At 45.1% G+C, this 16,813-nt stretch overlaps 1 protein-coding gene across 11 annotated transcripts in view; it reads left to right on the forward strand.

Annotated features, from left to right (window-relative positions):
* OBSCN (obscurin, cytoskeletal calmodulin and titin-interacting RhoGEF) overlaps window positions 1-16,813 on the forward strand; it is a 3,169,051-nt gene that overhangs the window by 2,510,530 nt on the left and 641,708 nt on the right. For all 11 annotated transcript variants that reach the window (XM_069647058.1, XM_069647065.1, XM_069647061.1 and 8 more), the window contains one exon: window positions 3,039-3,099. In XM_069647058.1, coding sequence (XP_069503159.1) covers window positions 3,039-3,099 — 61 coding nt within the window. The remainder of the gene's footprint in view (window positions 1-3,038; window positions 3,100-16,813) is intronic.

Raw genomic sequence — 16,813 nt, forward strand, 5'->3', positions numbered from 1 at the left:
AGTCCTAATCATGACCAATGGCCTAGTCCTGTTTTGTACACTGTTATAACTTGGACAGCTGCACTACCTTCTATCACTCTGGTGACATTAGTATTTGAGTTCAGAGCACATGAAGTTTCATCAGTAGTAAGAAGGGGAACGTTTTTTTGATCAAGGGGTGCGCGAGATTCCAGATCCTATGAGTAGTGAGCATTAAGCATAGCCTTCAGTTTTGCGTTTGCCACACAGTGGCTCAAGTAACATTGTACAGTGGCCTCCCGATATGCCTTCCGGAATGCTTGTCGACATGTAAAATGTTGTACGGTGGTCTCCCGGTTAGCTGTTCCACCCTTTAGAATACAGTAACAGTTGATACGAGTCGGCACAGATAATTTGTAGCAGTTCTGTGCACCTTCCCGTGAACTTGCGCAAACTGGCTAGTCCCTAACCCGCCAGCGCTAACGCACCTGATTACTTCCTAAATACTCTCACGAGCTACAATCCTAACGGGATTTGTAATTCGTAGCGTGACCAGCATTTTAAAAGATCAGGCAAAGCTTTTTCATAGGGGCAGGTGAGCGGACACACAGAACAACTTAATGTTAGAATGCATTTAAGCCAGAATGAACACAGTGAATAAGAGCTGTTTTTCTAAAATGCCTAAAAACAGAAAATTGCTAAAGAAATTGAATCTAGATAAAAATTATTTACTTTCACAGTCAACACGGCTATCAAGTAAAAACAGTTAAGAGAATACTAGCAGCAATATTAATACACACAAGATTGAAATGAGAAAGGAGTGCAGGAACAGGGCTTTTATACTAGCAGATTTGCTAGTCCCTGATGCGCCGGCACTGGCGTGCCTGATTGCTTCCTAACTATGCTCATGAGCTAAAATCATAATGTGATTTGTAGTTCGTAGGGTGACCAACATTTTAAAAGCTTAGGCAACGCAGTCTCACAAGCCCAGGCGAGTGGGCACTGAGAACAACTTAATGTTAGAATGCCGTTAAGTCAGAAGGAACACATAAGAGCTGTTTTTCTAAAAAGCCTAAAAACACAAAATTGCTACAAAAAAATCGAATGTAGATAAAAATTATGTCCTTTCACGATCAACATGGCTTTCAAGTAAAAACAGTTAGGAGAATACTAGCAGCAATATTAATACACACAAGATTTAAAGGTTTAAAGATCTATACTGTTCTTTCTGCTTCCAACTTGATTCACTCTTTGCCACTATGACTGATTTTCAACAATATCCCATATCTTGTTAGTATCCCAGGCCCTCCTCTAGGCTCTAGTAGTCTCCTCTTGACCACTGTGATGAGGAAGAGTCCCTCTGGAGTTTCGCTCATTCACGTGGGGATCCCAGAACCTTCTCTTGTAACTAGTGGACTTATCTCTGCCACTATATTGCGGAAGACTTCCTCTTTGCTTTGGTTTAATTCTGTTGGTGGGCCAGACCCTTCGTGTATAGCCAGTGGTCAACTCTTTCCCACTGATATGGTGGACATGATCCCAGACCCTTCCCTGTTGGCCAGTGGGCTTCTCTTCCCCACTGTTGTTGTGGACAGGGTCCCAGACCGTTCACTGGTGACCAGTGGACTTCAATTCCCCATTAGTACGAGGAGGAGGAGGTTGGATACACTCTCGACCCTTTGGGGGTCTGTCAGCGGTATGCCTTATACAAAGTCAGGTAAGGATTGCCTGCACACCTCCTACCTCGCGCTCCCTCCTGCCTGCGGCCCCACATCCCCTCCAGGTCCCCCGTACCACCTTTTACCTGCTTTCAGGCTTCAGTACGTCAACAGGGCTTACAGGGATGGCGGTACGACTTCTCGGCTGACTCGGCTTTCCCCATCTGCTTCTGCAGCTCTGTGGCATCTCCAGCTGCTGGGCTGCTCGACTCTTCTTGCCCTTGGTATCATGCATGAGTCCGCTTCTGCAGAACCCTGTGAGGACTCAAGCAGCCTCCTGATCACCCTTCATATGTTGCTGGCAACACTCTAAACAGAACCCCTTGGGACTTTCCATTAGGATTGTTACAGAGAAGTGGTGTTAGTGATGTCATCAGTGATGTCATTGATGACGCCATTGGTGATGTAATCTTTGATGTCCTGGGTGCTAGTCTTAACAGTGTATGGCTGTGGCAGGGGTTATGTTTGCATAGCTTACCATAATGTGCACATTTCTTTTCGATTTTACCTTTAACTCATAGCCTCCCTTTAAATATAGTTTTTTCATTGAATTTCATAGGTTTTTATTAGTGCAATTTAATCATAACATCCCTTTAAGTCAAGTTTTTCACTGAATATATATATATATGGATGTCGTACATTATAAAACCTTGTGTATTTGTGTGTTCCTGATCGTTTGTAATGCAGATTACAGCAACACAGGAGTGAGAAAAAGTACTCAATTTCCTCTCTGTATATCAAATATATATTCAGTTTATTGTTACAAAATACACAGACGCAATCTTTAAAATAATGTGTTTCTTATACTACACAAGTGTTAAAGTGCACCCCAAAAGTGTTGTCACCTGCATTACAAACAATCATGAACACACGAATATACAAGGTTTTTGAATGTGTGATATGTATTGATCTACCAGGTTCAATCTTGTTGTATAATCCTGGTGCCCCGTTTTGTCTTAGAAGATATATATATATATATATATATATATATATATATATATATATATATATATATATATATATATATATATATATATATATAGGTGTTTGAGTGTGTGCTTGGATTGGATCGATGATTGAGTGTTTAGGTGACTGTGTGGATGGATGAGCGAGTAAGGGAGTGTAAGAGGGCTGCACGGTGAAAAGTCTCGATGGTTGGGGTGGGTGGTAGTCTGGCATCGGTGAGTAGCCGACTGGATAAATAGATAAGTGGCAATTTGTGATGCAAAGAACCAATCATACCCTAATACTAGTCACTGTGCGGCATATACTGTGTTGGATGCATTCGTTCTGTGAAGTAGTTAACGACCTCTTTAGTCAGATCAAAAATGTCCTCTCTTTTCCTTAAGAGCTCTGTTCTAGATGTTCCAGCGAGGAACTGCTTGACCGTCTGTTTCGGAAGAGCACAGTCACGGAAATGGAGGTGAACTAACTGCTTTCCTATCTGTCTAAGTTCATAACTTGGTAGCACTAACATCATACTGTTGCAGTGTTTTCAGCAAAAGTAATGAATACCATGTTTATATTACTTTATGTTATGGCAAATAAAATGTCTAAAGTGCAGTGTTTGCCTAGAAATGACCTTGTGGTGCTATTGTTTCCTGCAATGTTGTAAGTAAAGCACCCCGATTTATACCTGCCATAGCTAGGCTTTTGTCTGCCTACCAAATTGCAAGTCCTTTGTAATAGTTCTTATCCAAAATGTTAGCCTGTTGCAAAAAGACGGGGCCAAGATAGGAAATGGGTTGTCATCTGCTCTACCTTTCTTGAACCAACTGTCTGGCTGAATTGAATTTAGCAGTCTGCATGGGACAATACCTTTTGGAGCGTTCTGTAAGGAACAGATGGCCAGTTTCCTAGTAGGCATGATGGGCCGTGAAGAAAGACTGAAAATGAATGCATGTTTGTACTGACAAACAGTGTGAACAACTCAGCGTAGCAGAGTATTTCCCATCTCAGGGTTTTGGAAAGACGATGAGGAGCAGCATTTTTTAGTCTTTAAAGTGTGATGATAAGGTGTGTTGTGATGTCACTGGTATAATCTTAGTATAACTGGAATAGGGCTTAAGTTGCTGGCCTTGATAAGGTACTGCTATACAGAGGAAATATTCCCTCAACAGTTCCAGGGGGCAAAAGCCACTCTTGACTACCTGGGCAATCCCAAAACCCAATCAATTACAGTCCCTAGATCTAGCTTCCCATGCCGTAGTGTAATGATGGCTCTCTCATCCTCGGCTTTTCCACCTTATGGCCTAAGGGGGCTTGTTACAAAATCTCCAGCTGTCACATCTCACAAAGCAATACCCTTTCCACCAAATAAAGTGCTGTCACATAACATAGGCCGCAAGTGCATAAACTGCAACAGTGCAGCACAATTTCTGGCTGCCATTTGCACCAAGGTAAGAACATGTCCTTATTGAAATGACAGGTAACAATTGCACTGTATCTATAAGTATATGTTCCGCTGTAAGTATGCATTACAGCAATGCCCTTTGCACAATGGCAGCGTGTGCCCAAGTGCTAATGCAGTAGAAATGTGCACTAGATAGTGGAATATTTTATGTTATTTGGATGCCAATGTCAATAAAAGTTAAAAGCATTGTGAAAAATTGCCGGTGTCATAGTCAATATGTCTGCTCACATGTATTGCACAGCATGGCACAAGTTTGTTAGCATGAGATGAAATCCAAACCAATTAATTCATTTTTTATGCAATAACCATGTATGTAATCCCCGAGTTGAAGCTGCATACTGTAAGCTTCGTCAAGGGGAAACATTCCCAAAATGTGTAAAATACCCCTGAGGTGGTCTTTAAAGCATACAAGATGTCCAGGAGGTAGGGGAAGTTAATTTGGTGGTCTGAGAGGTTAGAGAGCTCTATGGGTACTCTGTGGTCTGGAGGCTGAAATAAGGATCTGCACCCATCTAGGACGTTGACCCTCTTATCCCACCGGTGGTAACAGGTACTTACATGAACCTATGTGTTAATTCATGAGGCCTGGTATATATACAATTTTTGCATTCATTTATTTAGTTAGCAGAGGAACACATCTCACCACAAGTTGGAGAAATAGTTTCAAGAATGTACTTTTAGAAGGACACAATCCATGCATGAGCCTTATCAAGAGTTTGGTGATGCTGTAAAAATAAAGTGACGGTAATTCCGTTGCCTCCACATTTTGTGGCAATAACAGAATTACTGCCACTTTACCAGACGAATTCCAGGTCTAGACGTAAAGTCAAGGAATTACCTCCAGCAGAAATATGGAGGTGAATACTCCACTTTATCTGCATTAATTGGTGGATTTACTGTGCAGAATTACATATTAATCTACCGAAAATCCCCATGGAGTCCATCGATTCCAAAAATGGGGATTTACACCACTGCCATACTACCACTTGTAATCCTGGGTTACTGCCACAGAACCGAGTGGAGATAACAGTAAACAATGTAGTAGTTAAATCAATGGATTTCCCTGTGATTCACCACCAAAATCCTAATGAATCTCATTGACGGACAGAGAACCAGATGTGTTGTGTACCAATTCTGAATGGTATAACAATGACATGTGCTGTTGTGTATTGATGAACTGTTTCGCAGTACACAAGCATGACCGAGTGTTGGTTTATTTATTTATTTATTTATGAAACTTATGTAGCGCTTTCCTCCAAAGCGCTGGACAACAAAGGAGGAGGATATAGTACAAAATGAATGTAAATTTACAAGGTAAACCAAGAAAAGAGGTGACAATGATGGAAAAACAGTTTAGATGGAAAGTGCAGAATTGTGAGGATGCACAGAGAGGAACGGGAATAGACAGAAGAAATTGAGAAGCGGAGCAGAGATCGCAGGAGGGTTGATACAAGGAGACCAGCGAGCAGAGATAAGGGTGGCCAAGGCATAAATGCTCTTGAAAACAAGACTTGGAAACTGAAAATCACACCTTAGTTTCATTGGAATCCAGCGAAGACGCAGGAGATAAGGAGAAATAAGAGAAGTATAAGTGAGGCAGAAAAGGGTCCGAACTGAGAGTGAAGGATTTGTCAAAGTGGTTGATAGTTTTTCTGTCTCAGTCTCCTGCACAAGCATGGGGGTGTAACCTTAATTTTCAGGCTTAAACGTCCTGACATATGCTTGATCTGTGCACATTAACTGCCTTACCGTTTCCACTGCCCAATATCCCGGTATTACCAGGATATTTCGGGCAGCAGAGACGCTGATAAATTCACATTCCATGGAGTTCAATAGGACTCCATGGGATGGGATTGCTGGAACTACCAGCACCCATACTACTGGCTTTGGTGATTGTGGCATTTATTTGCAGTTAGGGGCCTGAACTCACCGCAGGGCAGGCAAGCCGGTAGTTCACTGCCCCCACCGGCAAACCTGTGTTTCCCCCATCTGGAAAAAAATTCCAGGATTACCAGCATTTTTTACCAGCATTTTTTCTGAACTGGTTAACTCCTAATGAGCTGTTAGGGTGCGCTGTGATGGATCCAGTGGAGTCATCGCGGATTCCCTGGACGTGACCTCCTCCCATGTGGCCAGGGGATGGCAGCCGCTACCTGATCCTCACACTGGGGGAAGCAATATAAGGGAGGACTACATGGGAGGAGACAGCTACCAGGGGAGGTAATGACTTAATTGGAGGGGTCACAGAGTTCCTCCCTTCCCCTTAAAGAAGACCTTCTGATACCCAGGATCTTAATGTTAGTCAGGTTTCCACCTCTCATCCAAACATCCACATCTCACACATAACATCTTTTGATCATGATGCATCTTTTTGTGAAGTCCGTGAGAGAAATCATCCAGGAGTTAAAAGCCAAAAGAAAGTTATGGACTTCAACTCCCATAAACTCTCAGATACTGGGATGAGGAAGAGGAGAAGGGAGTTTGTGCAAGATGGCAAGAACCCGAAAATGTAACATGCAGACTAGTTGTTTTCCAAAGCTGTAATGAGCGGGACATTCAAAAGTGGCAGCCGCATTAAGAAGAAGGGAAGTACAGCAAGCCATGCAGGAAGAGGCGTTGTTATTCACGCAAAGGCTTCTGAATGAAGTACTAAGGGAGAGAGATGCTGCGTGTGAGCGAGGAGGGCAGTGGAGAAGCCAGGGCCATGGAGAAGTCGGGAGCAGTGCAGAAGCTCTTGGTGGCCGGACGGCATGACAGGACAGCAGTCTTCACTCTGGCCCACGAGGGAACATTGGCAGGTGACCGGGGAGCCGTGCTGGATACCAGGGAGGCATCCGCACACTCCGAACTGGAAGGCAGAGGAAGAAGCCATAATGTAGAGGCGAGAGCAACGTCAGAGAAGCTGGGAAAGACTGGTGTGTCCACCCAAAGCAACTGGGGACCACGGGTCATTCCCTCAACCACAATAAAGAGTGATTTAATGGAATAAGAGTGCTAATGCAGAAAATATCCAAAAGCAAAGTTTGTTTAATTGCAGTGAAGGCAAAGTACAGATTCAATACCCAATAATAAGAATGTTTGATGCAGAAAATACATAAAGGTAAAGTTTGTTTGAATGCAGCCAAGGCAAAGTTTAAAGGCAAGATTCACTGAGAAGAATGTTTCAATGCAGACAAGACAAAGAATAAAAGCAAAACCCCAGGCACCACATTGTATATACTATTGTGGCATATCAGGAAACTGTAAAACATATAAGAGGTCTTGGCAGGCGGGTATACCAGGCAATTGAAGTTGTACAAAGATTCCTGGCAGGAGAGTATACCAGGCAATCCAGGAATCCTAAAGAAAGGTCCTGGCAGGCGAGTATACCAGGCAGTTGAAAATTGTGCAAAGATTCCTGCTAAGGGAGTATACCAAGATACAAGAACGTTTACAAAAAGACTATTACAGAGTCTTCTGCTTGAACAGAACTTTTTTAGTTAAACAAGAACTTTGTGAGTCCATTAAAGACACCAAGGAACTGTTAGTTAAAGAGACATTTTTGCCTTCCTATTTAATAATCCAGGGGAACGGAGCCCCTTCTGGATACCGGGGTCTTTACCTTGGAAAACATTTTAATTTGAGTAATTCTGATACTTTTGGGTTTTTACACTTTTTCTAACATCAAGTTAAAGACATTACCTTGCACCTTTTCTGGTTTGTTTATAAGTGTGAGAGTCAGGATAGGTTGTTTTGGACACAAGGACGGATTTTCAGTTACTGACATCCTCACACAGGCAGATCCTTTTTTTTTTTTTAAATATATTTTTATTTTGTTTTAAGTGAAAACAATATAAACAAACTTGTGACATTATTTACAATAAGACAATAAACACTTAACAAAACACAACACTACACTCCCCCCCCTCCCCTTCAAGAGCTCATCCACAGGGTAGTTCCGTATCGACCTGGTGTGGCCGGGTGACTTCCTCCTCCGAGGCAGTAGGTTCTCCTCGTACCCCAAACAGACCAGTGACTAATGACCTCCAGGCTACTAGGTTGCCCACATCCTCCTCCCCGCATTTACTGCATGCCTCTTGCCAGACCATGGTTTCGGCTTCCGCCCATTTTTGGAGATCCCTCCACCACATCTCTATCCTAGGTTTGTAGCATTGCTTCCAGTTCATAGCTATCCTCCTCTTAGCGAGTATATACGCTAGGTCTCTCAGTTTCCCCAGATGTTTGGTGTTCTTCGGTCTGGGGAACCCCCCTAGAAGGCAAGCCCAGGTCGTGTCAATGCTTATCGGGACCCCTTTGTCAGCCAACTTCTGTGACACTTCTCTCCAGAAGACTTCGATTACTGGGCAGGACCAGAACATATGCGTCATGTCCGCGTCCTCCTCGTTACATTTCGGGCATGCCTGCCTGCCCGAGTTCGCAAACTTAGCTATTCTCTTGGGGGTCATATACGCTCTGTGTGTGATATATAGTTGGATTTGCTGTAATCTAGCATTTCTGGACACTTTTTTATGATATCCCAGAGCCCGTTCCCACATCCCATCAGTCATCTGAACCCCCACCTCCATTTCCCATTCTAGTCTCAAGTCTATCAAGTCCTTTCCCACTCGGGACATCACCACCTCATACAATCTGGAGATCTCGTGTCCGCCCTCTGATATGTCATATATTGTATCAATCAGGGCGTCCGGATCCTCCGCTAACACCGTCTCAGGCCAAGATTTTCGGATAATCCGTACCAACCTGAGGTATGTAACCTATTGGCCCCCATGTAACTCAGCTTCTTCTTCTAAGTCTGCAAAATCCTTGATGGCCCCATCTTGCCATATATCTCCTAACGTGGCCAACCCAACCGGTTCCCAGTACATTCTGATCGTTTTTCTAAGTTGACCATCCCCCGCAGTCAAGGCAACCAGTGGCACCTGCGGCGAACACGGATCCGGGCTTTCCAGTAGCCGGCATGCTCTACGCCACATTTTCCACCCAAGTAACAGCATACCAGGGCGAAGATTTAAGTCTTGTCTAGGGACCCAGATGATCTCCTTCAAATAGAACGGGGTGCAATCTGTCCCAACCAACCTGGACTCGGGAGATTCCTCATCAGAGAGCCACTGTGTAACATATTGCAATTGGCTCGCTACATAATAGGCCTCAAAATGTGGTAATTTAATCCCTCCTTTATCGTAGAAGTTTTGTAGCTTCCACAGCGCCACTCGGTTGCGAGTGCCGTGCCATAGGAAGTCCCTGCACATACTGTCGAGTTTGGTAAAGAACTTCCTAGCTATTAAGTATGGTATGTTGTTGAAGAAATGCAGCAGTCTAGGCAAGACAACCATTTTAAGCAACGCCCCTCGCCCTATCATCGCTAGCGGCAGCTTTTCCCAAAATCGCATAGACGCACGGATTTTATCCACAGCAACCTCGGTGTTATGCAGATGTTCGTTTCCCACAGTGTGATATATGTCTATTCCGAGGTATCGGAAGGACTCGGCTGCCCAAGGCACGGGCAATACCGGTAAGCATTCCGTGGGGACCTTCGAATAGTACCCTAGGGGGAACATGCTCGACTTGCCAGGATTAACCGCTATGCCGGACAATTCGGCATACTTCTGCATGACCTCCAGCACATACTGGAGGTTCTCTTCCGGATACTTTAGGTACAGCAGCAAGTCATCGGCATATAAGGATATCAAATGGCTCTTTCCTCCCACCGCGATGCCCACCAGGTCATACTGCTGTCTAAGATATACCGCTAAGGGTTCCAAGGCCAATATGTATAACATCGGGGACCAAGGACATCCCTGCCTAGTACCCCTACTTAGGTGCCACTTATCGGATATCACTGATCCCGTACGCACCCTAGCCGTTGGCTGGCTATACAGTAGTCTCGCCCATCTGATATAGCCTGGCCCAAACCCATATTCCCTCAGGACCGCAAACAGCCACGGCCACCTCACCGAATCAAACGCCTTAACTGCGTCTAGGGAGATCACTGCCATTTCCTCATCTCTTCTGTTCCCTTCTTCTATCACTCGGTGGAGCCGCCTGTGATTATGAGTTATATTCCTGCCAGGGACATAACCTGTCTGATCCGAGTGTACCAGTCTGCCGATGACCTTGCGCAGCCTATCCGCCAAGACCGCTGTCAGGATCTTACTGTCTTGGTTCAACATCGACAGCGGTCTGTACGATCCACAGTGTTGTCTCGGCTTGTTAGGCTTGGGTAGTGGTACGATCAGCGCTTCTCTGAGCGTGTCTGGCAATCGGCCTCCCTCGAATGATTCGTTATACATCTCCAGCATAGGGGGGAGTATCTCTGCGCTATACGTTTTGTAGAACTCACTCGGGAGTCCATCAGTGCCCGGGGTCTTGCAAGTAGGCAGCACTAATCCTGGGCAGTTCTATATCTTCCAGTGTGTCCCTGATTTTATCCAGATTGTCTTCCCCTTTGTCCTCATACAGCGCTTTATAATAATCTAAGAAAACAGCGTTAACCTCTTCCTGAGTGTGAGCCTCCTCTCCGTCTTCCCTTTCTATCATCATGACCGGGGCCCTGGGGGTTTCCCTCTTATAAAGCCATGCCAGTAGGCGACCAGTTTTGTCACCTCCTGCATGTTGCCTCTCCACGTATTTCCTGTAATTGAGGTCACAAAGCCGCTCCCACAGCTCTGAGCATCGTTGTTGTAATTCGAGTACTAGGTCTGTGTCCCCTCCCCCTCTGGTACATTCACGTTCCAATTCTTTCTCCACTTTCTCCAGCTCGGCTAAAACCCCCCCCCTGAAGGCCCTTTGATTTAGAGATAGCGTCGCCCCTCACTACCACCTTGAAGGCCTCCCAAAGTGTACCAGCCGAATCCACACTGCCCGTGTTCTCCTCAAAATACCTTGTAATCGTCTCTCTAATATCTTCTCTAGATACCGGGTCTCTGAGCGCCTCCGCCCGAAGGCGCCATGTTGGAATCCGCCCTCTGGGGCGGCCATATTGCAGGCCATCACCAAGGGCGAATGGTCCGACAGGACCCTCGCTCTGTATTCAACCTGTGTAGTTGTTATCGCCACTTCTGGCGTAGCAAAGAAGTAATCTAGTCTCGTGTGCAACTGTTGAGGGGCCGAATAATGAGAGTACTGCAAGGCCGTGGGGTGTTTCAATCTCCAGACATCTTCTAGTCCATAGTCGTCTAATAGTACCCATAGAGCCCTGGCCGCTGGGGTGGGCCTGTCTACTTTACTGTCGGACCTATCTATCTTGGGGTCAAGAACACAGTTAAAGTCCCCCCCCAGATGATCGGTTCCCAAGGGATTTTGGAGGAGGCTCTGTTCCCTAATTCCCAAGAATGTAAGCCTTCTAATGAAACCGAAAGAGGAACTAAGGATTTGGGGGAGGCAGCTATAGAGCCTCAGGGAATATCTGAGGTAACTCCACCTCTTGTGGCAGAGGGGAACCTGAAGTTATCCCCGATTTAGCCTTTGCCCAAAGGGATGATACCTTACTTTCCGAGCCTTTTCTTCAGGTATTACCCGAGGGAGGAAGAGGGAAGAAAGAAGGGTGGACCATTTTTTTTCTTGAAGACTGGGCTGCTGTATCGGGGGGATATTGGACCAGATGGTATCCCAAGCTCACAAGTTGTGGTACCCAAAAGCCATACGAAAAGTGTGCTGCAAATTGCCCAATTCCATCTGACAGGTGGACATCTAGTGACAGCCAAAGCCCAGGCCCAGATCCTAAGCCAGTTCTATTGGCCAGGAATATACACAGATGTAAAGAACATTGTTACATCTTTATTTTGTTATTAACATTGTTATTACTTGGATATAGTTGGACCCTTAGAACCATCAAAGTTGGGAAACTGCTACATATTGGTGATATTGGACTATGCAACCCGTTACCCTGAAGCCTTTCCTTTACGGAACAACACGACACAACAGATTCTAAAGCATTTAGTTCAGTTTGTTTGAGAGTTGGGTTTCCAAATGAGATCTTAACAGATCAAGGTTCTACCTATATGAGTAAACCATGTCTGAGGTAAAGGAAATTCTTCAGATTAAAACGTTGTGCGCTACATACCACCCTCAAACTGATAGGTTAGTTGAGCGATTTAACAATAACCTAAACATATCTTAAAGAAACAGTTTGAGTTTGATTGAAAGAATTGGGATGTTATGACCCCATGGGCCCTTTTCGCCATTAGGAAAACACCTCAATCCTCCATGGGATGTTCCGCATTTGCCACTTTTAAATCGTGGCCCATCTCCCTCTTGAAATTCTTATTTTTGTCCTTTCTGCATTTTTTGTGTGCATTTCTGCACCATTGTACGCTCACCTGATTCCCCCACCCAGCTGTTTCCTTGTTGCTCCACCCTCCCCTCCTCCTAGCCCGCCCTCCCACCTCCCTGTGATTGGCCTGCTACTGCAGGCTGAATGTGAGCAAAGGTCCAGGCCCTTCAGTGTCTTCCCGCACTGCCTTTGGCTTGAGGTGCGGGGGGGGGGGGTAAGTTTGCCTCTTTTAAATCTTGGCCCATCTCCCTCGTGAAATGCTTATTTTTGTCCATTCTGCATTTACTGTGTGCATTTTGACACCATTGTGCACCCACCTGTTTCCCCGCCAAGCTGCTTCCTTGCTTCTCCACCCTCCCCTTTTCCTAGCCCTCCCACCTCCCCATGATTGACCTGCTAGTCTCCTTATAAGACATTCTCCCAGGGCAGTCCCTGTCCATGCAGTCCCTGTCCGTGCAGCCCTGTCGGCGAAGGGCCCCAAGGCAAAGGGCAGCTCCTGAAGAAGCAGCTCCAGCAACTGATAAGGTAAGTGTGGTTTGGGTCTGCAGTACAGCAATTACTGTATTCCAGCAAAGCTCTGCCACTCTTATTACCCTACTTACCACAGCACACCCTTGTTAGCTAGTAATCAGTTCCAGATCATATATCTCAAATGAGGTTGTTTCAGCCATTGTACGGTTGATTCCATAATTAAGGCGTTTCTGCAGGTACTGTTGTCTCTCAAATGTAGGCGTTTTCTCCCACTGCTCAGGTATCCCCTTGTCAGGTGTTCCACCATGTTCTATGGACTCTCAAATGTAGCCGTTTTCTCCCATTGATAAGGTATCCCATTGTTGGGTGCTTCACCATGTACGTTAAGTCTCACACTTGGGCGTCTCTGCAGGTACTTTTGCCTCTCAAATTTTGGTGTTTTCTCCCACTGCTCAGGTATCCCAATGATAGGTGTTCCGGTATGTAATATTGAGTCTCAAACTTAGATGTTTCTGCCGGTACTGTTGTCTCTCAAATGTAGGCGTTTTCTCCCACTGCTCAGGTATCCCAATCTCAGGTGTTCGACCATGTAGTATTGTCTTTCAAATGTAGGCAATTTCTCCCACTACTTTGGTATCCCAATTCTGGGTGTTCCACCATGTACAGTTGAGTCTCAAACTTAGGCATTTATGTGGGCACTGTTGTCTCTCAAATGTAGGCATTTTCTCCCACTGCTCAGGTGTCCCAGTGCCAGGTGTTCTACCGTGTATTGTTGGCTCTCAAATGTAGGCTATTCCCCGCTGCTTTAGTGTCCATGGTCTGGATGGTTCTCCTGCCGCTGGGGCCCCTCAGACTTTGGCTTCTCCCCGCACTGTTCAGGCTCTCAAGTGTAAGGAGCACACAGCTAGCGAGACCAGCCAATCGATTTGGACCTATGAAAAAGTGACATCGAAGATGGTTTAAGGTATGTATAACTCAGACCACGTCTGTGGACACATGCTGCAGGCTCTGCTCCCCCATCCATGCACTATAAAATGCAGCTATGGCTATATAAATCCGATCTATCAGCTTGCATAGCCGTCCACACTGAAACCCCTGATGTGCCCCAACCCCTCTTCCAGTAGTATGCAGCGACAATCTAGAAATAAAGTTGGTCTAGCTGGGCATACACTGTGTCACCTGCACTAGCACTCTATCCTAATCCACTTACATCACCCACCCACGTGCCTGACCGCAGGGCTGCTTACTGTAGCCTATCCAGCCCTCATAAGTCCGAACCTGACACACATCTTAAAGTTAACTCTTAGAATCTTCCATACATGAACTTCGGTCCCGAGGGCGTTCCAATCACCAAGCGCATTGATGCTATAGAATTTGGGAAAGGGCACCATATAAATGATGATTACAATACAATACAATATATCATTACATCCGTACCCCTCCAGAAAAGGTGGTGCATCTGAAACCATATTGGGTACCTGAAAGTAGAAAGAACATTATTCAAGAAGAATTGGAAAATATGTTAAGGGATGATATTATCGAGCCCTCTCAAAGCCCCTGGTTCTCCCTGATTGTGTTAGTCACTAAGCCAGATCAATCTTGGAGGTTCTTTATTAATTTCAGGAAGGTAAACGCTGTCTCCCAATTTGATAGTTACCCCGTGACCAGAACAAATGATCTTATTGATCGATTGGTGTCTGCCGTTTACCTCTCCACGATTGTTCTGATAAAGTGGTACTGGCAAATTCCTGTTAATCCAGCAGAGAAACCAAAAACAGCCTTTTCTACTCCATTAGGTCTTTCTCAATTCAAAGTTTTGCCTTTTGGCTTGCATGGGGCCCCGGCTACCTTTCAAAGGTTAATGGATCAAATTCTCCGGCCCTATGCCTCATTTTGTTAAGCATACATCAATGATCTCATCATCCACAGTAAGTCTTGGAGAGGGTATGTTTACCACTTGTATTTGGTAACCAGAACCCTAAGAAAAGCAAGGCTTACGGCAAACCCAAGTAAATGCCATTTAGCTAGCTCAGCAGTAAAATATCTTGTTTTTTTTTTAGGAAATGGGCTGGTTCAGCCCCAGACAGAAAAGGTCAGACCGGTTAAGGAAACATCCACTCCAAAAACAAAGAAAGATTTGAGAGGCTTTTTGGGTTTAGTAGGTTATTATAGATGGTTTATCCCTAATTTCACATCTATAACAACCTCTCTTACGGATAAACTCAAAAATGCTGAGCCCCAGAAAGTGAAATGGCATCATGAAGAGCAATTGTGTTTTGACAAACTCAAGCACATTTTGTGTAGCGAGCCAGTGTTGAAAGTGGCAGATTTCAACCGGGAATTCACCCTACAAAGAGACGCTTCACATATTAGTCTAGGGGCAGTTCTTTTACAAGATCATGATGGTATAGAACATCCTCTATATAAGCAGGAAGTTATTCATAAGAGAAAACAATTATGTGGCTCTTGAACTGGAAGCCTTGGCCATTAAGTGGGGCTATAACCTATTTCAAATACTATATAACAGGTAGGAAATTCAGACTTGTCACAGACCATAGCTCATTGAAAATGATGAGCCTCTGCAAAGACACTAATGCAAGAGTCATCCACTGGTTCTTAGATTTACAGCCCTATTGTTTTTCCGTTGAGCACAGGAAAGGAAAGGAAAGGATAGGAGCGGAAAGGAAAGGAGAGGGAAGGGAAGGGAAGGGAAGGGAAGGGAAGGGAAGGGAAGGGAAGGAAAGGAAAGGAAAGGAAAGGAAAGGAAAGGAAAGGAACAGGGTAATGTGGTCTTCCTTTCACGTTTTCCAGTAGATGCTGAGAAAACCACCAACAGTAGGGGAAGGGTATGTGATGAATCCAGTGGAGTCATCATGGATTCCTTGGCGGTGACCTCCTACCATGTGGCCAGGGAATGGCAGCTGTTAACTGATCCTGGGGGTGGTAAATATGAGGGAGGACTATATGGGAGGAGACAGCTACCGGGAGATGTCATGACTTCATTGGAGGAGCCTCAGAGTTCCCCCATTCTCCTTGAAGAAGACCCTCTGATACCCAGGTTCTTAATGGCCTATTGCCATGTTAGTCAGGTGCCCACATTTCACCCAAACACCCACAGCTCACACATAACATCTTTTGATCTTGATTCATCTTTTTGTGAAGTCCGGGAGAGAAATCATCTAGGAGTTAAAAGCCCAAAGAAAGTTATGCACTTCAATTCACATAAAACCTCAGGTACTGGGAAGCGGGAGAGGAGAAGGGAGTTTGTGCACGATGGCAAGAACTCGAAATGCGAGATGCAGACTAGTTGTTTTTCCAAACCTGTAAAGAGCGGAACATTTAAACATGGCAGCCTCTTTGAGAAGGAGGGAAGTACAGCAAGCTGTGCAAGAAGATATGTTGTTATCCACACAAAGGCTCAACAGGAGCTGGCGAAGCAGGGAAGGGTACTGGAGAAGGGAGAGAGATGACGCGTGCAAGTGAGGAAGGCCGTATAGAAGCTGGGAGCAGTGCAGAAGCTCTTGGAGGACAAGCCGCACGATGTGACATCAATCTTCACTTCGGGCTGTGAGGGAAAGCTGACATGTGACCGCAGAACCGCCCTGGATACCGCAGAAGTGTCCACACACCCTGAACTGGAAGGCAGAGGATGAAGCCATAACACAGAGGCGCGAGCAGTGTCGGAGACGCTGGGAAAGACTGGTGAGTCCCACCAAAGCAACTGAAGACCCTGGGGCGTTCCGACAACTGCACCAAAGAGATTGAATGGTACAAGAGTGCTAACGCAGACAATATTCAAAAGAAAAGTTTGTTTAAATGCAGTGAAGGCAAAGTACAGATTCAACACCCAATAGGAAGAATGTTTGATGCCGAAAATTGGCAAAGACAACATTTGTTTGAATGCAGTCAAGGCACAGTTTAAAGGCAAGATTCACTAAGAAGATTGTTTGAATGCAGACAAGACAAAGTATAAAAGCAAAA

Source organism: Ambystoma mexicanum, chromosome 2q, assembly GCF_040938575.1.
Source record: "Ambystoma mexicanum isolate Mex_15411 chromosome 2q, UKY_AmexF1_1, whole genome shotgun sequence".
NCBI classification, from domain to species: Eukaryota; Metazoa; Chordata; class Amphibia; order Caudata; family Ambystomatidae; genus Ambystoma; species Ambystoma mexicanum.